The sequence below is a fragment of the Phaenicophaeus curvirostris genome, chromosome 15 (genome assembly GCF_032191515.1).
Source record: "Phaenicophaeus curvirostris isolate KB17595 chromosome 15, BPBGC_Pcur_1.0, whole genome shotgun sequence".
NCBI lineage: Eukaryota > Metazoa > Chordata > Aves > Cuculiformes > Cuculidae > Phaenicophaeus > Phaenicophaeus curvirostris.
In genome coordinates, this window is record NC_091406.1 from 11,566,022 (window position 1) to 11,588,117 (window position 22,096).

The 22,096-nt window shown below is 44.2% G+C and overlaps 1 protein-coding gene across 6 annotated transcripts in view; it reads left to right on the forward strand.

Annotated features, from left to right (window-relative positions):
• The window catches only part of HTR4 (5-hydroxytryptamine receptor 4), a 123,206-nt gene that overhangs the window by 65,061 nt on the left and 36,049 nt on the right, over positions 1-22,096 (forward strand). For all 6 annotated transcript variants that reach the window (XM_069868978.1, XM_069868977.1, XM_069868981.1 and 3 more), the window contains exons 5-6: positions 3,575-3,728; positions 5,593-6,161. In XM_069868978.1, the coding sequence (XP_069725079.1) occupies positions 3,575-3,728; positions 5,593-6,161 (723 nt within the window). The remainder of the gene's footprint in view (positions 1-3,574; positions 3,729-5,592; positions 6,162-22,096) is intronic.

Below are 22,096 nucleotides of genomic sequence, written 5' to 3' on the forward strand. Positions count from 1 at the left end.
ATTACATTTTATATTAATCCATCATGTTCTCATACCAGTACCTAACAGAAATTCTTTATGACCACAGGAAAACAGTTCTGGCTTGAAAGGAAGCAGAAATGTAGAATAAGAAAATGTCTTTATTTCAGCTTTTGACTAAGACTATTGATAATCTTAGAGATATAATTACTTTTCTTTCTGTGAATAAATACCTGCTTAAATGCTCAAACTATCCCATACATCAAATCACCAGCTACTGCAAAAATTGGTGTGACTTCAGTGACTTCTGTTAGCATATACAGATTTCCATTATCTGACTCTTGGCTATTGCATTGAAATCCTGCTGAGCTATGGAAAAGTGGACAGTGTGCTTCTTTGTCTCTCTCGCCATCAGCAAAATCGTCACCTCCACTGATTACTGAATCTTATTACTGGCAATGGTGTAGGGCAGGAGAAACCCAGCTCAACCTTCTGAACACACGGGGAATTATGGTAGCAGCAGTTAGCAAAGTATATATGTAAATAATCTTTTGACACATAAAGAGAATTGCTGCTGAATCACTGGGAAGAAAGAAATATGATAGCTTAAGATGCCATTTTTACAGGCATAATTTTTACTCTAATGGCCTTTAATAGCATGTACAAGTCAGTGTAACACTGTCAGCTGCAGCAGAGATACAAGTACAGAAATGTAGTAACTGAAACTGCTTGGAATAATTGTTTTCCTGCTGAAGTTAATTAGTAGTGTATTGTGGTTTTCCTTTTCTGTTTGCTTATTCAACTTGTGAAATGGTAGCTGGTATCTTGGCTCTTCTTTCCCACTTATTTATTGAATTTCTTCTTTTGCCCTTCCTGCAAATACATTCTCTTGTGACTTGCAGTAACTTGCCATCAGGCATGTCACAGGAATCTTTTGATGTCCGGCACTGGGTAGCGCTTCCCAATAGGTGTCTTTCAGATAGCAGACAATTAAATACTCCAGATATATTTCCATTGTGTTTAGAGTCAGAAGAGCAGTTGCACGTAGTGCCAAGAGAAGCACCATCTGTCCTAATAAGCAGTCAGAAACATTACTGAAAATACCTGTTTGAATTCAAAGATCAACTTATTTCCTGGGGGAAGGAAATCTGGAGAGCAGGGGGAAAGCCAAACGCATTAAGCTCTAGCAATGCAGGGCAAGGTTACACAAACACATTGCAGCTGTCATGGTGAGGGTACTTATCCTAGGAATAAAGAAATATTTATTTTACCCTGTCCTCTGAAACCATCAAGATATTGAAATCTGACCGTGATGGTGCTCGTTGTCTGATAGATTCAGAAAAATGTAGGTTGTAAAGGATCTCTGGAGGTCTCTGATCCAGCCTTGCTCTCGAAACAGGGCCAAACTAAAACTTAAATCTGTCTTCATTTAATCATTTCACTCAGGGTCTTACCCAGTTGAGTTTTATAGATCTTCCAGGCTGGATACCCTCACTTGTTCAACTTGTGTTCCAATGAAAGCGAAGCCTAGAATGAAATAAATCCTATTGCTGTAAGTTATACACCCTCATGGAAGGGATGAGAGGGCTGTGTTAGTGGACACAGGAGTTGGCCCCGCTGACCACCGTGGCTGTTAGCAGGAGTTCCCCAAGAGGAACGTTTCACCCAGTGCTCTGAAGGAACAGTTACTGTCAAATATATCATTTATTTGAAAGTGAAACTTTTCAGAGGAACAGGCTGATTTCCATGCGCAGGAAGCCAGAAGACAATGTAGAAATGATCAAATTGAAATAGTTGAATACTTGTTTCAACATTTTTTCCCCTGTGACATTTTGAATCTTCTTTCAAAGAGATATTTAAAAAATGTTTTCTTTTGACACTTTGATATTATTTCAGCCCTTTGTGTGGAATATATAATCTGATTTTATCAAAATAAAGCAATTTAGCTGACTCCACATGAGTTTTAAAAAAAATGTCAGAAGAAAATTTGGAGATTTTTAGATTTTTATGCCTGTTTAACACAAAACTTTTGGTTTGGATCTTAATGAAATAGGTTGTGCATGTCAAAGACATCTCTCTAATACATACACATAAACTGTGTGCATGTGTGCATTCACATATGCCTTATTTTAATGGGCTGCATGCATCTCAAGTTAGTGGTCCAGCTTTAGTTTGTGTTTGCTAATTTAATGTCTCTAATTCGAGATTCTACTGACCTTATAAAGTCGACTTTTATAGGGACTCATCAGTGAGGCTCTCTCTACACACACATTATGCCTTGATCTGCGGCTTAACTAAAAAAAAATCTCTGATGGAAGTCTTTCGTTCCCTTTATAAATAGTTTTTAAAACTGTGTGTGCTTCTTCAGGACAGTGCTCATGTCCTGTGGGGCATCGTATTACATAATCTCTGTGCTCATTGAATGTGGAAACTACAGCTATCAGATGATCATTTTTAATTCACTAAGAAAACATAATCATCAGGTACATAGCTGAGTTATGTTATTTAGAAGAGCTGAGAGTTTTTGGGCGCTTGTGTGTCTGGACCCGAGCTCCATGTTGCAGCATCAAGGACATCAGTACTGGCCTGTCTCTGCAACATGTGCCAAAATCCAAAATTCTGAGGACTGAAAATTTTTCATTGGGAGCCTGAGGCAGACTGTCAGGTCAGGACCACTACAAATCTGCGATAAGATGGTCTAACTGCTGATCTGATAAGCTTATGGACATGTATTAATTTTACAGGAAAGATATTTCCAGTATTAAGTTAGATACACCTTCCTGGTGTAGAAATCTGATAATGGGTGGCTAGCACAGGGACAAACAGAAGGAAGAGTTCATCTCCTATCTCTTTGAGAAGACGTTTTTAGTCTACAGCCAGTTGTTGTTTTAAGAGCAGGGATCTGTTGTTCTATGAATATGTTGGATGGATCGGGAGGAGAAAGAGAGCACAGGGCACATCTTGACGGTGAAATGACCAGAGGTCTTATGCAGGCATTTGCTCTGTCCTTGTGACAGGGATTGAAGTCCAACCAGGAAAGAAGCTGATTCCTGGGAGGTAGAAAGGGAGCTTGATTACGGAAAAATGCCTTTCATTTTACTGACATTTTCACAGCTATGAAACACTTTGTTAATTTGCAATAACAGCTTTTGCAGTCCTGTCAAAATAAATGTCCATTGCAGTTGGGAAACCCCCAATATTTACTCAGTTACAGCTAAATGGAAGGAAGATGGACTCATTCACTGTGGTAAGAAGCATGCAGAGAGCTTTGTGACTAAATGTGGAGAGAGAGGAGGGCTGAATATGAAGTCACTCCCTCGCTCTATGACCTCAGACAAACCACACCATTATTCTGTGCCTCATTTTCCCTAGATGGAAACAGAAAATATTGGCTTTCCTCTGCAAGATTCTGTGAAACCTTATTTGCTCATGCTGTGAAAATATCCTGAGCTTCTTGTGTGAGAGGCAGTCAATGGAAACAGGCAATAGACTCTTTTTTCCCCTCTGTTTTGAAAGGCAAAAGAAACAAGCAGGAGGAAATGCTTTGCAGTTTTATTTTTAGAAGACCTGAAAGTCTTCTTTGATGATGGTTGTTCTGTTGCTTTTGTTCTTGCAGGTACTATGCTATCTGTTGCCAGCCTCTGGTTTACAGGAACAAGATGACTCCATTGCGCATTGCTGTAATGCTTGGAGGTTGCTGGGTAATCCCGACATTTATTTCTTTCCTCCCTATCATGCAAGGCTGGAATAGCATTGGCATCATTGATCTGGTGAGTAGTGGAGGCAGGCACCAGCCTGGTATCAAATATATTCAGTGCTGTACATTCTTCTTTAAAAAGCAGTATTCAAAGGAAAAAAGGTAAGAGAAGCTGAAAGAGAAAGTACTTGTTATTGGTACAGAGGGGCTGCTGAACTTCTGGAGGATGTTTTTAAGGGGGTTTGAGATGACTCTGTCCTGGAAGGACTGTCACAAAGCCAGTGGTGGTTCTGGAAGAGGATTTTACCTGCATCTACTAAGCAGTTCAGTGAGTAGTTCTTTGAAAACATGCCAAGCCCCAGCTGGCCCGCTGCAGGGACCTCAACAGTCCTCAGTTCCCCTTGGCCTCTGCAGCTCTTGGGGAGTGCCGGCCACATCTGAGTGAGCCCAAGGGTCCTTCCTTGCCATACTAGTGATGTTTGGAGAGCCAAGAAACGCAGACTTCCCCAGAAGGGATGATATTTTGGTCCAGTCCCACCAATATTCTGTGTCTTGGTGTGATCCTTGAAGTGAGGGAGAAGGTAAAGTTCCCCTGTGCAGGTCATTTAAGCAAGAGTCAGTTTTCCCCACTGTAGTCTGGCTTCTCTTGCAAGATCCTGTCTTCTGGGCAAGCAGATAAGAGCTATAAATCTGCTGTCTTTCCAATCTGAAGATGTAAGAATTCAAAAATGGCAGACTGTGAAAACACCTTATTTAGGAGAGCTTCTTTGAAGAGATGCGGCATCTTCTGTGCCAAATCTCAGTCAAGGAGATGTGAATACTTTTTGGCTCGTGGAGAATAACAGGTGCAAGCTGGCAAGCCTCTAGACAAGGTGTAAAGCCAAAATTGCTTCCAGGCAAGCACCTTTACAACATTCAGGTGGTAGAAAGAGAGGTGCATTTTGTTTACTTAACAAGCCATGTCAGGTATCTGATTTCTTACCCACACCTTTTCAGAAAAGACTCGACTCCCAGCTGTCTGTACCAGCTTTTCTAAACACCAGTGCAAGCCCTGCCCTTCCTTGTAACTTGCTGACGTATGTTCGGTGTTCACCATGCAGGTTTCAGTAGCTGCATGCTGAGAGGTAGCGCAGGGTTCAAACACCATCTAGTGAAAACGCTTCATAGTTTACTTCAGAAGTAAACTTTCTGCATGCCCAGTTAACTAATTTTGATATAGTTCTCAATAGGAGATGGGGTTGTTCTCTCATTTCACCAGAAATCATGGGCCTGATGGACCTGCAGTGACGTTGTTTTGTAGCAAGAATAGCCTCAGAGAAATCGTGTCTGTCCCAGTTACTGCTCCTGCTTCCCAAACTCACATGTGAGACCCCTTTCTTCTGTCTCAATTTCCATCACACTTATTGACCAGATTTCAGCCCACAAACTTAACCTGCAGACTTCAGCTCAGTGTCACGTCCCAGCCTGGAGCTGCCTCCTCTCAGCTGCTGAGGCCACTGCAGCCTGATCCCTGCCCTGCTTTTGTCCTGATGGGACTCGGCTGGGTGAAACTTGTGCATCCTTGGTGTAAAACTGTGCCCTAATGAACAGAACAGTGAGCGCTGCAAAAAGGCACAGCACTAAGTGAAGTCATTCCCCTTTGCTGTGCCTGAATTGGGGTGGCAGGCTGATTTTCACCAGCCATGCTTTAGGATGCCAGAGCTGTTATGTGGTCTGGTCCAGCAGACCTGGGGACCAGCAGGGCTGGAGAGCCTGTGGTGTGAGCAGAGGCAGGAGGGGCAGCAGTGGATCAGGCACGTATTGTGGATGGGAGAGGGACGGGAGTGAATCAGAAAGCGGTGGTGACGTGTTCTGGCAAACAGACTGCTGGTATTGGAGGAGAAGTGCTGAACTTCTTTCCTTCTTTTCGTCCTTGTCCTCCCTCCCCCCCGCCCCAGATTCAGCAAAGGCAGTTCAACAAGGCTTCCAACTCCACCTACTGCATTTTCATGGTCAACAAGCCATATGCCATTACCTGCTCTGTGGTGGCCTTCTACATTCCCTTCCTCCTGATGGTGCTGGCCTATTACCGCATCTACGTGACAGCCAAGGAGCACGCCCGCCAGATCCGGGTGCTGCAGCGTGCGGGGGCCCCCACTGACGGCCGGCAGCAGCCCCCGGACCAGCACAGCACGCACCGCATGAAGACTGAGACCAAAGCTGCCAAGACCCTGTGCATCATCATGGGGTGCTTCTGCCTGTGCTGGGCTCCCTTCTTTGTCACCAACATAGTGGACCCTTTCATAAACTACACGGTGCCGGGGAAGCTGTGGACGGCTTTCCTGTGGCTGGGTTACATCAATTCAGGGTTGAACCCTTTCCTCTACGCCTTCCTGAACAAGTCTTTCAGACGTGCCTTCCTCATTATCCTGTGCTGTGGTGATGAACGATACCGACGGCCTTCCATCCTGGGGCAGACGGTGCCCTGTTCCACCACCACGATAAACGGATCAACTCATGTGCTAAGGTGAGTGTTCCTCAGACACTGCAAATGCCTGGAGAAAGAGTTCTTCTCTAGAGTTTTCGTCACATGCTAGTTTCACTTTGCATTTGAAATATCTGTTTGATTAATGGTTTGAAAAGGTGTGGGGTGAGAGAAGCACCCAGAGATCCTGAGGGACAGCCTGGGTTTGTAGATGAAAGGTATGTGTTGGCATGCACAATTTCTCTGGAAGTGTGTTCAGGAAAGAGTTGTGAGAACTTGGAAGTCATGTATGCATTTCAGCAAGCCCTACTCTTTTGTCTAGGGGAATAACTTGACCCCATGGGGAGGACCTTGAGGGAGGTTGCCGACTCTGTCTTCTATAGCGAAGGGATCATGACCCCCATAGACCCTTTTCAGGTTCTACTTTTATACTCATTTTGCTTTAGCAGTTCAGCAAACAGCGGGATGTCTACTTTTTAGTGTAGCCCAGTCAAAGCCTGCCTGGGTTGCAAGGCGGTGGCACCCAGCTCTGCAGGAGCCCTGGGAGCACAGCTCTGATAGGAACAGGCTGCCCAGGGAGGTGGTTGAGTCACCTTCCCTGGAGGTGTTTAAGGCACTGGTGGACAAGGTGCTGAGGGGCATGGTTTAGTGTTTGATAGGAATGGTTGGACTCTGTGAGCCGGTGGGTCTCTTCCAACCTGGTGTTCTATGATTCTATGAACATAGGCTGAGCGTGGCATGGTGCCATGCATCCACAACAGACAGAGGACTCTGGGACCACGGCCCCTGAACAGTTTTTACAGCAGAAGATAAACATGTTGGAACTTCCTTCATGACTTATAAAGCTTGACAGGCCTGTCTCAAGATTGTGACAAGACCTACCCCATCTCCCCTCTGTTATATGGCTCAGCACTCTTTCCAAAACTTCAGAGATGATTGCAGAAAGGAGTTTAGGGCAAATTAGCAGATCAGACTCAGCTGGGAAGCGCTCAGTGTCTGATTTAGTCTCCAGACAGGCTCATCTTTGAACACAAATATGGTTACCAAGTCCTCATCTGAATGTGAAGAGCCATGAATTCATCTGCTTAAAGAACCAAATCTCCTCTAGACAGTTTCTATAAACACCTATTTCTTTTTCAGAAACTGCAGCTTGTTCTGATATTACAGGAGATAAAAGTTCTTCCCTCCCTTCTTCCCCGTGTGCTTCTGGGAACAAGTTAGATGCCCCTGTGCTGCTGTTAGGAGAATTGAGAGAACAGCTCTTGTTGGATGCAGCTTTCCATCCCACAGTGAGTGACCCAGTACCTCTGATGGGGAGCTGTGTGGGGTACATTGGAAGCACGTCCCTGTGAGGTGAGGGAAGGCTTGTTTCTGTCCCTGGTTAACTGAAGAGCCTCCACACTCTTATGACTGCACCGAGAGGGTGCAGGGGTCAGCCTGGTGGCTGAAGTACAAGAAAGAGAGAGCGGCATGTATTTTGTGCTCATATGCACAGCAGCAAGATGCTTCTTGTTAGGTCTACATGGCAGAGAGATGGCAGAGAGCCTCTTTTAGATGTGGGCAGGAGATGTAGAGGGCAGGGAGCACATAAACCCAGAAGGTGAATTACTTCAGTCTGTGCTGATGTTTGACCTCCATCTGCAACAGATGACAGTGTTACTGCCTCCTCGTGTCTCCAAGTTGTCTCACTGCTTTTGCACTAAGATAGCTCTCTGTGAGACCTCATCATCCTGCCTGTGCCCTTGGGACAGGCAGGCTGAGGTCAGCACAGCCCAGGGGACACCGAGCGGTGGAGACAGGCTCCTAAGCGAGCAGCCAAAGAGGCTCTGCACACAACTCCACGAGGGCTGAGTTGCTAGTGGTTTCCTTCATTCTCTGCTAAGTGTCCCTGAGCTGACAAACTCCTCATGTCGAGACTTTTAAAACGTATCAGTCTCCCTAGGGTGGCCAAAGAAAATGTAAAGTCACCTCTCTTCCAAAGCTACGGGTGACCATGGTCTTGGGGAAGAGCTGGAGAAGTCTCTGCTGGGCTGCAGTAAATGGTGGATCCCATCATGGAGCTGAGGTCAGGCTTTCCTCATTTCCAGCTTCTCCATACCGCTCTGCTCCCACATTGAAGTTATCCGTGGAAATGTATAACAATCCTGTGAATCTAGGTGTGACAACCATTGTAAAAGCCCCATAAGAACCAAACCTGCACATGAGATCTTGTCCACTTTTAGCTTTTAGGAGTGCTTTTATGTATATGAGGGTATTTTTCATCTCTTGAACACACTACATGTGCTAATCAGATTATCTCCTACCTTTCTGTATCACTGCGGCTCTGCGGAAGACACTCACTTCCCACTGCCGCATCCCCTCCTCTCTCTGCATGCTAGAGGGATGCAGCTCTGCACGTCAGCACTTCAGGGACCAATTTTTTTTCTCTTTACCTCAGCTTTGTAACTAATGACAAAAGCGTGACTACTTCTTTCCCTGGTGCAGATTATGCACTGATGATGATAGAGGAGTGGGAATTAAAGGAAAGCTGACTAACTGTAGTTTTTGGCTAGTTAACCTCACTTGAGGAATTTGCATTTCATATATTTTACATGCGAAAAAGGTTGGACTCAGCATGAATGGAAGAGAAATTCAGTGAGGCAGGTTCTCTCAAGGTTTTTTGCTTTACTAGCATGAAAATGCAAGAGGTTTGTCAGCAGCAGCTGAAATATTGAAACCTTCCTGTATGGGCTGGCTTCATACCAACCCAACTGAGAAGCTGCTTAGGGGCTGGACCTGGTTCACACACTTCTTTTCCAACCTTATAGCTGTTTTTTCCCAACCAAGAGCTTCTGCAAATGGGGAAGTTGTGCAAGTGGAATATCACAGCTGCTTTTTGTACCCTGGCAGGGAGAGCAGTGAAGAACAGGACAGTGAGGAGCAGGAAGTCCTGAATCTAGGGTAGAATTCCTCCCCTCAAAAATGACAGAGATTAGCAGTTTTGTGCTAAGCTGATGTGGGTCATTTAGCCTGAAGCGAAGTCAGGAGAGGTTGACAGTAGGACTGGGATTTCTAAGTCCTCTCTGCTTGCAATCTTGAGAAGATCTGAACTTTCCTTCAGCTCTACCTGTCCAAATCATTCTGTCCTTGCTCACAATCATCTCACCAGTGCGTTTGCAAGTGCAAAGAATATGTTTGTTAGTGGTAAAATTCAGGTTCTTGCTCTTGGATGTGCCTGACCTGCAGGGAGAGAAAGCATTTCTTCTTTTTTTCTTCCAATACCTTTAGTGACAAAATATTCTGACATTTCCATTTTGGGATTTTTTCACATTTATAGTAGGAGTGGGAAAAAAAGAAGGAGGAGCAGAATGTGATAAAACAGCAGTGAGAAGAGACAGACGCCCCCACCACACACAGACTGAGAGACTGCTTGAGAGACAGTTCTCATTCTTTCTTAAGTTTCAAGTGATCTGTGAGGACCATGATGCTCTGGGTGGGACCCAGGCAGGGATAGACTTCACAGCCCACCTGGGGCCAGATGCACCCACAGTGACAATAGGATGAGGGAGCAGACTGCGCAGTGGTTTGACGATGATATGAAGGTGACCGCACTGCTTAATTCCCTAGCAACCACCTCATTTTATGCATAAGTCATAAACCAGAAGATGGAGAAAGGATTTCCTGTCACACATTTTGTTCTTGAGCTCTCCATCAGCTGGTGTGAGAGACACCCATTGCTTGGGCAGAGTAAGATGTGGCACAAAACATGGTTTGAAGATATCATGAGCAGCTAGGAGATAGGATTTGGTTAGAGCTGACCTATGTGTATGATGGGAGAGAGAGTATTAGAATACATATTCAACTTTGAAAGAAAATTTTGATTTGCCTGTTTTCTGAGTTTGCTTTCCGCAAGTGTAGGAAGTGCCAGAACCCTTACCTTTTATCCCTGGATATTCACCTGTTTCAATTCTGATGTGCACCATCAACTGCAAAATTCAGACAGGACACATGCAAATGGTGAACTGAAATGTGCAGGTTTAGCTGCAACCCAAAATTCATGCCCTATTCACTTTTCCATGGCTGAGATTGCAACTCACATGTCATAAACAAAGGTTTGTTTCTGCGGTTGCAGCACAAATCGTAATTCATTATAAATATTTGCAATTCATAGTTCTGATAATCTGTGGTTTGGAATATCATTCATTGAAAAGACTTGGGAATCATTCTGAATAATGAGTGCATAGGAAAAATTACAATAAGCACTCACTAACATATGGCAAAAATTAGTACAATAATTAACTGCAATAGATATGGGATTCTGGATGGCTATAGCATATGTTCAGGAGTTCTGTGTACCACAACAGTGAAAGCAAAATGCCATAAGCATCTGCAAAATGCTATCTTCCCCTTTAAACATATTGCTTGCATATCTTTTGTCATGCATAGATATTTATTCAACACAAAACAACAAACTCATGCCTTCATGAGTTATTAAACTCTGGTATTGCACAAGTGGATGGAACCCAGATCAGCATTGCCTGGATTCCTGGACAAAACAAGTTCTGAAATTTTGCCATTGCAAAGAAGATGACTTTGGGTAAAATACAACAGCAACAGTCAGAGTAGACAAACTCTGGAATGTATGGATCAAGAAGGTGACTTTGGTATATTCCCCATTTCCTCTCAGAAGAGTGTTGTTCGTCACAGTGTATCAGTCTCTTCAGGGAAGGCTATAGTGAGTGGTTTATTTACTTATTTTCCTTCATAAAGAGGTCTTCTCAGACAAGGCTGATGCCAATTTTATTTCTCCAAGACATCTTGATTTTCCTTTTGGAAGAGCCAAAAGAAACAAAGTAAAAAAAAAAAAAAAAGAAGCATGCAGCTTGTGGGGTGGAAGTTCATAATCGCCTTAAATACAAAATTAAATAACCCGATCAGCCCACATGCATGTCAGCACTCTGAAAGTGCCCAAAATGCTGGGAGAGGTGTGCAGTAAATCATTGTGTGCAGCTGGCACTCAATGCCAAAGCACTGCTGTGGAGTCTTATTGGTCCCTATAGGGAATGTGAGTAATTGTGCCAGTTAATCTCCTGAACAGCAGCAAGCCCTGGTGCTTCTTTGCTGCTGTTGGAACAGGCGACATAGCAACTTTGATCTCCAATTTTTAGAAGTTTAGCATCTCTGTGTCTTACAGATCTGTTGGAATAGAAATAAATCCACCCTGCTTGTAGGGAAGAGGAGGTCAGAGCTGCTACAGAGTGAAAGAAGAAGTGATGCATGCCTCTTGGTGATGCTTCCCCAGCAGAGATGCACAGGGGTGGTCCTTCCCCACAGTTCAGTCCCCTACACATTCCTTCTGTGGGGCTGCCTGGCTTCTGAGCTGGAAGCCTCTCCCGGCACATGCATACCATTAAATGTCTGCTTTAATTTTAGGGCAGACCCGTAGCGGCACTAGCAATGTTTGCACGGTGAGGAGAGCTCCACAGGTGCCCAGTGCACCCACTGCCCCATCTCCACACAGCCAGACTCCTTTGACATGTGGGATTGGCAGAAGGGTCGAGGCTTGAGAGAGTATTTGCACCTGGGTTTATCTTTGTGTTGCCACTTCCAGTCTGTAAAGGGATCTCTTCCTTTCTCCTTGCTTTTTCCTGGCCAGGAGCAGAGGAGACTTAGGGCTAGAGGCAGGCCACTATGTACAGGCAAGGTGGATGCACTGACAGCACTGCGTTACTTTATGCAGCTTTAAAACAGAATAAGTTAGAGACTTTTCCCCCCTCTGTGTACGAGGTAGCTTTTCACAAAGACGAGCAGCCATCCTGAAACCCTCCTGGCTTTGCAAGGCTGCCAGCTCAGAGTCTCATCTCCCCTTGCTCCTAGGGTTCTCCCTGATACCAGAGATGGAGGATCCCTCAGCCTGGGTGCTGCCTGCAGCAAATCCACATCAGGATGCCCAGGTGCCCACTGCTGTGGAATTGAAGCAACTTGCATCTTTCCAAAGATGATTTCGAATGACCATGCTGTTTTAACAGCTTTAATTTCACAAGATCCTAAAGTCCATCAGTGCTCAGTTGTCCTCTCACAGGTCAAATCCTGGCTGGCCAAGTGTCCTTATGCTACCACGCACTGTCTCCTCCTTCTTCAGGATAACAGCGCATTCGCTGGCTGTGGTGTTAAAAATCCTCTGGGTGTTTCTGAGGTCCTAGCCTCAGAAACAGCTTCACAGGGCAGATTAGATGATAGTGCTGAGGTTTCCCTGTGCACCCAAGCAGTGAGTATGGGCTGAATACAGCAGGCTCAGTGCCTCGTGTGGGTCATTTCACTTGTGTTTATAGAGCATGGAAGGAACAGTGATCCCATCCCACCTGTGATGGTGGGATTTTGTGGGCTGTAGTTGCGGCTTGACTCAGAAAATACAGAGGTTTGTTACGCAGAGGTGTTTTCTGATGGAACTGTCAGGTCTATAAATAAGGATCTGGGTTTACAAGTAAAAGATCTAAAAGTAAAAGACTAAGTATGTAAACCAGGGAGAATTTATTTCTGGAAAGGACATGTGTACGGGCTGTGATATCAGAGAGTTGTTACACCCTGCTCTGCTGATGATGTTGGAAAGAGGATGGTGCATGAGGGTTGCAATGAGAACCTGGAAATCAGCTCCAGGCTGTGGCACCAACTAGCCAAGTTGAGAGAGGAAGAGCTTCAGCACAGCTTTTCTTGAACAAACTCGCCAAAGGCTCTTATCTGCAGTGGGCCAAATGGTGAAAGATTAAGGTTTGCCTTCAAACTCAGGGTGTCCTGACTGCCTTCAGCTTCAAAATCACCTATTTGCATTCCTCATTTTAAACACAAAGGATGCACGTCTTTGATGTAAAATTGTTTTTTTTAATTATTATTTTTAGCACTAACTACAATATGAATACCTTTCTAAAAGTCTTTTCCCCTTTACACAAGCTGAATAGATTTTCCATAGATGTTGTGTGATTTTTATTTCTTATCAGTAAAGTATCATTCGGAAAAGAATTCCAGTTGCAGGATACTACTGCCCTAAGCTAAACAGTTGCTTAAAATAAATTCAGGCCATTAGGGTTAAAATTTCTGAGTGGCAGGAACTCTCTGGGAATTTTAATCTTCCTGCAAGGTGGATCAGAGCTTTGACATATGTTATCATGTTCTTTGCTACAAGTTCATTAGCCCCAGGATGGATAATTTGGACTCTTTCCTTCATTGCCTCATTGCTCGCTGGATTTCTGTAGGTCATTTTGGAGGCACAATGTAAGCACCACATATTTTGCTGTGCTTGTGAGTCAGGCTGCTAAGCCTTAGGACATGTGTTGTAATTTCTCCAGCAGTTGTCTTATTAATGAGGCCAGTAGGCAAGAACTTCACCACTTTGTGAATGTGCTGATAAAGCACATTCCCACTAAGCTCTTTTTAAGAAGTTTCTGAGCAAAAGATCAAGAAACACAACAAATTATGACATTCCCCATCCCTTGCAAATTTTGCTTTTCCTCTCTTTTTGACAGGATTTTAGTGGAAACTCCATGCTGAAAGATACAAATAATTTTTGTTTTCAGAGAAGCTGATGAAATGCTGCTAGAGCACAGCTAATACCTTTGTATATGTTTGGGTTGGGCTTTGATTTTTGTCCTTGATGGTAGGGATTTATTTTGCTTCATCTTAGCAAATAGATGCGAACGTTATGTTTGCGTGCCAACCATCATGCTTCTGTGATTAAATTACTCAGATAAGCAGGCCTGTGGGCAGCAACCCTCAGCTCACTGTACTCTGCAGGTACATTATTTCATTGCTCTGCAGTGGCTGAAGGATCTGAAAGAATGTCCTCTTCTGCACCTCAGAGGACTCTATCCTTAGGGGTGCCCCAGGAGTTAGCAAGAGGCACAAGAAAAGCTAATGTGATTTTTCATTTAATAGACATAAATCTGTTCATGGATTTAACTTTAGATTGCAGTAGTGTCGTTTTTCATCAGCTGCAGGTGCCTGGATAAACCAAGCTGACATCCTTGGATACTGTTAAGCAGCCCTTTTCACCAGTCTTGTATTCTTTCTTCTTTACAAGTCTGCAAGTGCAGCATTGGGCATGACCAATATCAAACGTCACACAGCATTAGCACTGCTGGAGGGGTATTGAGTGGGTGGCCCTGGGGTGGGATCAGTCTGGAGGTTGCTTTTCCCACTGTGGTACAGAGCCACGATGGAGAGGAACCTCATGAGAGCTCTCCAGGCCAAGGCATGACATGTTGTGTCAACAAAAACAATTTTAAAATGGTGACTTCAGGGGTGACAAGAAGTATTTCCTTCATTTCAGCACAGCCCCAGGGTTAAGCCCTTTGGGCACTGCAACCAGGGGTTGCTCAAGATGTGTTTTCCACTCACATAGTTTCAGTTCAAGTATCAGTTCCCTGTCTTGGCAGAAAGGGCATCACGTGTTTCCATACCACAGTCTGAGCCTGACTGGCTTGTTTCGTTTAGCAAAGTGGAATCTGAGAGGGGATCCGATTGCTGACTGTAAGTACATCAAGGATCAGGGGCATAAAGAGTGGGAAGGGAGAAGAGTTATTTAAGCTAAAGAGTAATGCTGTCACAAGAACAAATGGATATAAAGTGGCCAGGAATAAACTCAAGCATGGAATGAGATGAAAGTTTCCAGCCATCATGACAGTCGCAATTTGAAACAACCTCTTAGTAAGACTAGTGAGGGAAAGTGTCCAATTTTTAACAAGCTGAAGGCTGATCAATTTACAAAAATCACTTTATTATATGGTGTGACTGTGATAGCAGGGAGCTGCTTCAGGACCCCACAAAGTCCCACTGTGACCTTAATTCTGAGCCTTGTGGAAACCAGAAGCAGAGCTGGACTGCTTTGGGTCTTTTTGATACCTGACTACGCTGCCTACATAAAGTGTGGCTTTCTCTCCCATCCATCACAGAAGACCGAGAGAAACAGAAATTTGTCCCCATTTCCCAAAGTACCTCATGGGCTGGGTTCCCGTGCTTCCTACCTCACCTTTCCCCTCTGGGCAGCAGCTGCAGTCCAATATTTCCTGCTAGCTGGCAAACAAGCTTTTCCAGATCATAACCCTGTGGATCAGCAGCTTGGTATCCTCAGGTTGCCAATTCTCATTCACAGGATCTGGGTTTGGCACAGACTTGCACTCAAAGACAAGCGAGAAGGAAGAACGCTGTCCTTAAGTGAGAGTGTTCCTGCTGTTGGATATAAAATAGGATACAAAGCATCTGAAAAGACAGGATCATGTCCGTGCCACCAGTAGACATGAGGTTATCAAAAGTATATCTCGATTCTCCAAACTAATTTTATGAGGTTGCAATTTGCAAGAAGTGTGACATGTTTGACTTGGTACCTGCATCAGCACAGCTCATATTAATGAGATCACCCCCATAGTATGTAAATCATAAAAATTACCATCTTCTAGTGGGTATATTTGTAGTCAGGATTCTGATTCAAGAGCAGGTCTTGGCTGTAAGCTGTTTACTTCTAATCTCTTCGCTGGAGAAAAACAAATAATTGCTGATAACATATGCAGACGGTACAAGATTAGAGGACTAACAGTAGTGAGAACAAGCAGCACAGGGCTAGTCTGTACTCTGAATTACTCGGTTATCTGAGCACGAGGAAAATGTTTCTACAGAGTTACAGAAACATGGTTTTTATGGCTGTGCCTCTTGGCATGCTGAACAGAACCTCAAACCACCAGCTAATCTAATAAACTGCCAGTGTGAAACAGGCTTTGATGCTGAACACAGCTCCCACTTGATACTGAGCTTGAAGGGAGAAGGTGGCCATTCCTGCAGACACGGAGCCGGTGCTGCCCGTGTACCCAGCGCAGGACAGGGCTGGCAGTGCCGTACCACGCTCCGGGGGAGGCTGGAAAAAATGAAGAGTTAGTAAGGGTTTCAAAAAGAGGCTGTAGCAAAATGGTCTTGCATTTTGTACTAGAAAAGGCAGAGATCAGTGTCTGGATACTGAAATCTTAGGCACATATGTGAAGCAAGGGAAAGTTTAAAGTGCACAAACTTGCTTTAGAAACATAGTGTTCGTTGTTAACAGTGAAGTTGTAAGCCAAATTATCATATGCAGTTTTTCACCACTAGAATTCTGAGACTGAAGCTCGGCTTTCTTTGTAATAAGCTCTGTAGCTCAAGAACAGACATTGAAGGTAAAGCAAGAGTGACTTCAGCCTGTTTTCTTGAGGATGTGCTGGGTAATGACAGAGGTCTCTGCTGGCTGAGCGACCTGGTCTCCAGGATAGGGATGTCCTCATGCCTTTTGCTTGGTTGTACTAGCACTGAGGGCACCCAGTCAGGAGCAAGTTCACCATTTTGCCAGGTGCTGCACAGTTTTAGTGGAGAAAGGCAGCTCACACGCCTCACAGCTGTGACTAGGACAAGCAAGGGGAGAGGTGGTGGCAACTGAGGAGCAGAAGGACTCCAGACAGCACTTGAGCTGGAGGGCTGGACCACAGCCTAAGCCGATCAGCTCTCAGCAGTGTGAGGCTGTGTAAGGTGCCAGAGTATTTTATTGCAGCCTGGTGAGGGTGATGAGTGCAAGAGAGGATAAAACAACTTCCACCATTAGCAGAGGCGCCACAAGTGTATTGGTTTGCATTCAGTTCAGCACAAGGGCTCTCAGTGACCTTGAAGTAACCTTTATTACTTCTCTAAATATGTTTCTTTTGTGCCTTTGCTCTGATTTACCAGTTTCTTCTTCAGAATGGGTGTGTAATGGCATACAGAAGACATGCAGATGTCTCATCTCATTACACCATTTAAAGCTAGACTGGACAAAGTAGTTAAAAATAGTATGGGGGGACAATCTTGTACCAGGGAAAAGGCTCAGACTGCAGAATTGGAGTATAGCACTTATAAGTCTTTCTCTTTGCTGATGTTGTGAGTCTTACTCAAAAGATAACCTGGTTTTCACTGAAATTTCATTAGCTGCAAACCTGAAAAGGTATTCTGTAAAAATACAGGGATCATTGGACTCAATAACAACTAAAAAAAAGTGTTTTGTAATTTCTTGGAAGAGCTGTCTTGTAATTTGTTTTATGAAGCTTTGCCAATATTTACAATCAAACTTATGTTCCAACTTCCCTGGCATGATTTTACAACTTGGCATCAGTGTTCTCCACAGCAACAGCCTTCTAGTGTAACGTTCTCAAATACTGTGACTGGGAGTTGTAAAGGATCATGAGCAGGACACAGAGAGCTATAAATATCAGGAGGTACAAGATAGCTCAAATAGGAGATAGGAGCTGAGTCAGGAAGTGCAGGGAGAGATTGTATACACTGCTATGCAGGATGCACGAGCAGAGAAGCCCTCAGATCTGGGAATTTAGATGTTCTGTGACAGCAGAAGTTACTATCATAAAAATGGAGAGTTGCACACATGGCAAAGGGCTTGGCCATGTGTTGTTCTGTGCAGCATCGAATAACCTACAAACTAAAAGATGGGGCATCATCATCTGCACAACTGTCTTGTCCCTCCTTTCCCCTCTCCCTTATCTGAAGAAAGATGTGCGATTTTCTGCCCAGGGCACTCTGTGGCAGCTCTGGTGGCACACACAGCTCCTCCAGGCAGCAGATATGCTGCTCGCAGAGGCTGAATCTACCCTGGGCAAAAGCGTTTGCAATGGTCAGGACATACATCCAGCATGGGGTGTGCACAGAAGTGGGCAATGCAGCTGTAGCCGTGGCAGGGCTGGTGGGAAGCTGCAGGAAGGGCTCCTTCCCTTCCCATCACTGTGCCAGTTGTCTGCACGCCCCTCCCACTGATGCTGCTTTCACAGAGCCCTGGACCACTTGGCCTTCTTAGCTCTCCTCCAGCAGCTTTCTCCTCACTGTTGAAGTGTAAGGGTTTAAAAAGAAATCTGGGGAGAAAGGGTAGAGAGCCAAGACCATTGCTTTAACCCAGATAACCACTTCAGCTAGTGCAAAATGCACACAGTCTTGCAGCTGTCCTTAAACAGGAGAAGTTTTTGGTTCCTTTTATTTAACAGTGACACAGACACATCTCAAGGCCTTTTCTGTAGTACGGTAACATCAAGAAAGGAGCAGGAGGTGCTGAGAGCTGCCAGGCACGGCATTTGGGCTCCCACTTATCAAACACCCCCGGGCAGGCAGCGCCACCATCGTGGGTACCAGCCGCTTCCCACGTCATTTAGAATCCAAACATAGGAAAAGAAGAACCCCAAAGGCAGAGAGTTGCAAAAGCGGAAGGAGGACTGCGGCACAGTCTGGAAAGTAAAGAGCAGGATTTGCACCGTTAATTGAAGCCAGGAAAGCTGCGTGGGAGTGGAAGCTTATGGCAAGTCAGGAGCCTCTCTGAAGCTGTGCTCGCTGTCTGAGATACAGCCCCTGTTGTGGTTTTGGGAAGGCAAAGCATGCCTGTGCTTGCTGAAGCACCCACCACCATTACCCCATACAGTGCATCTCCAGCTTGCGTGGGGGTGGACTTACTTTTTATTGTGGGTGTTTTCTAAAGTTATTGCTGAAGCCTCTCTTTGTATTTGTAAATGCAATAGGCTTTTTATTGAGGTTAGGTTTTCCCCAAGGTAGGATGTCGAGACGCTAATTTCTTTCCTCTCAGCTGTCGTCTGTGACATCTGGGGTAAGGTTCCTCTTCCCACCCCTTCCCTACTTTTTCTTTTCTAGGGATCTGTGCTAAATTTAAAAGCTGAACAGCTTTAAGATTTTTAATTTTGATGCTTCAAACTTCTTCTGCAACAAAGGTTAAAGTCTAGGGAAAGAACATGGGGGGACCTCCCCTGCTCAGCCTCACACCAGCTCCCTGAGGTGATGAAGTGCTGCTGGCATCAGGTTGAGCTGTGCGGGCAGCGTGTGTGCGCATTGCCCCTTCCCTGGTCCTCACTGACCACACACCAGTCCCACCTGTGAGCCAAACCATGTGAAATCCACTTCTAAAGCCTGTCTGGGTACAAACCAGCTCCCATGAGGACTTCTGCCTACAGGGAAGCCACTGCTGGCATCTGCGCTGTACCTTGTGGTGGAAGGGGCTGGTACCTTCCTTCACCATAAAACCAATAATCAGGACACTGCTGAAGCTCCAGGAAACAGTGGGGATTTTTTACTCCATGGGCCATCCAGGCTCAGCTCAGTCCAGTAACTCCAGGAGATGCCTGCCCATGCCATTCTAGGTCCTGCTCAGTCTTGCTATGTATTCACCTGCAAAGCCGACATAACCGCCCCACTGACTCAGCCCTCTTACTCTGTGCAAAACCTCTCAATGTTTACTCTTTATGAAAAATGGAAAGTAAATCAGTTTACAGGAGTTTGCAGTGATCCAGCTGACAACAGCCCCTCCAGTGCTGTCAGAGGACGGTGCTGCAAGGAAGGGTGCTGTTAGGAAAAGCAGAAGAAGGGAAAAAGCTACAGGGATGGCTAGCCCTGCTGCAGGTCACCGTTGCTTCCCTGTGCAATTATTGTTGGGTTTCACTTTGCTGTCGCTCCGATTCAAATGGAAACTTCAAGTAACTTACATTAATTGTTGGGGTTTTTTTCCAATTAAACCTCCCTGGTCTTTGACATGCATGACTTTCTTATTTCTCTCTGCTTTATGCAGCCAGTTTGCTTAATGAACAGAGTGTGTCCAGCATTTTGCAGTCACTGGCCTGGAACTGGAACAATATCTCCAGAGCTGGAGAGCTCCAACAACTCTCTTGAGGGTTTCGGAAATGCCTCCCTTGCTGCAAAGCCCGGGCACCCACTGCCATTCTCACATCTGCTTCCTTCCTCTCCAGCTTTCCTCAAAGTTAGTTTTCCTCTCTTCTGCAAAAGTGCAAGGAAAGAGCAAGGGAGTGCATGACAACCGTAGGATGATCATCTGTCTGGTGAGACTCGCTCAGTAAAAATGGGTAGGATTTCTAGAAGTTTAGTTTTTCATCGTTTGAGGTCTCCTGACAGTAAAAGCAAACAGCTCCTGTTGTGTGCGAAGTGATTTTAATGGTAATTCTAATTGGTTTGGAAGCCTTGATGAAAAAGCAGGATATTATCTGTTGGGAAAAGCTCTAATCTGATTTCACTTGAGTCCTTACTGATACAAAGCACCATTATTGGACTGACTAATTTAATCCCAGCTCTGCTTCCTCAATCAACAATATGATGCTAGATATTCATTCAGGTTTATATACATAAAATGGAAAGCTTCTACTAAAAAATGAATTATTTCTCATGCAATGGTATTTAGCTGAGCTTCTCAACAGCAATGCATCCTGTATAGGGAATACAGAACAGGCTGAATAGCTGGTACTGGGAATGGTGCAATGAGGTGGACAAAGATGTGTGCAGAATTTCCCTTTCCAGCTGTAATTAGGAGTCCGTTGCCCTGAAAGGAGCAGGGCTGGACATAGCACCATGCTTCCTACAGCTAGACTGCTTGACGTTTCCTCCCGTTACATAGCAAAGCCAAGATCTATTAAAAAATTATCACTTAAATAATTGAATGTAATTTAAATAATTACATTTACATAAATACACACATCCCTCATAATACATACCAACATATTAAATCTGATTCCAAGTCCTTTGGTCTTCTGTCCCTTTATTCCAGGGGGCCAGGACTTGACTACCTGAATAAATTTGTTACGGATAGCAATTTATATCCGCTTACTTCTATGCTTCAGCATATAGCTCCCAACTGAGACCTTTGCACAGCTATGTTGAATGTGTTGGGCTCGTTCTCTTCTTGACAGAGATTAATAAGTTTTATCAGTCTAAGTGACAACGCACATCAGTGTTTGCAAAGAGCTTCATGTGCCTTAGGGCTAAAGAAGCTATATAAATCTAAGCAATTATTGTGTTCTGTTACTCATTGTGGCAGCAGACATCTTTCAAACTCAGGGCTAATTGTTTAAGTGCGTTTTAATATTAGGTAAACTTTTTTTTCTTTTTAATTTTGAAATAATTCTTCCTTTATGATTACCATAAGAGAATTTATTTAAGCACTATATGCACTATCTCTTTCTCTGTAAACTCATACAAAAAGCTTTATCATTGCTGTAGTTAAAACTGCTTCTAAGGCCTTTGGTACATCTGTGAAAGAGAAGAGCCCTGCTATTCGCAAGACATTTTGATCAGCTTTTTGATATCTCCAGGTAGATGTCAAGGACCTTCACTACATTTTTTTAATCTGATTGCCTTTTAGCATTCTGCCAGTTTTTAGATCCTCAACCATTGCCTTTATTTCCAGTTGCTGGATGGCTGCTAACACAGACCTGCCTGGTTCACATGCTTCATGAAATTCAGGTACCTGCTAAGCCTACCACGAGCCTGTCTGCAGCGCTCATCCACCTGTGATTTCAGTCTAGTCAGCTGTAAGCATCTTTCCATCTTAAACTGCACATTTCAAAACAGTAAATTGGCCATTTTGAGGATTTAGTTTTTATTTATTTGGCATAGAAAAGATTATAGTTGCTGATAACATCTGCTGTTCAATATGCATCTTGAATAAATGACCTGACCTGTGAATTGATACAGGTGTGGTTTTGTTTTGGTTTTGTCACCAGTAAAGATGCAACATTTCTTTATGTTTGGCTTTGGGAGTACATAATGTCTTGCAAATACTACATCAACCATTTCATACAGCTAAGTAAGGTATTTCTGCATTAGCTGATGATTTCCAGTCCTTGCTTCTGCACTACTCTTTCTGTTCTTTGGCTATCACAGGCTTCTTCAGCATTACTATCACCTGTCACAGAACAGAGCATTTTTAAAATGCAGGTATTTGCTTTTAGGAGGCAGTTTGGGAACTCACCTTTGTTGTGGTTGCTATGTTTTGCTTTATGGTAGCATCTTTATCAATGAGATTATTACCATATTAGCATATGATGTATTGGATGTATTTTCTTGCTACTGATGTCAAAACATCTGAAATACGATGCTCTGAAGATTAGTTTCACTATAAGCATTCATATTTTGCAGTTGTTGTAATCAGAAGAATAAGCTAT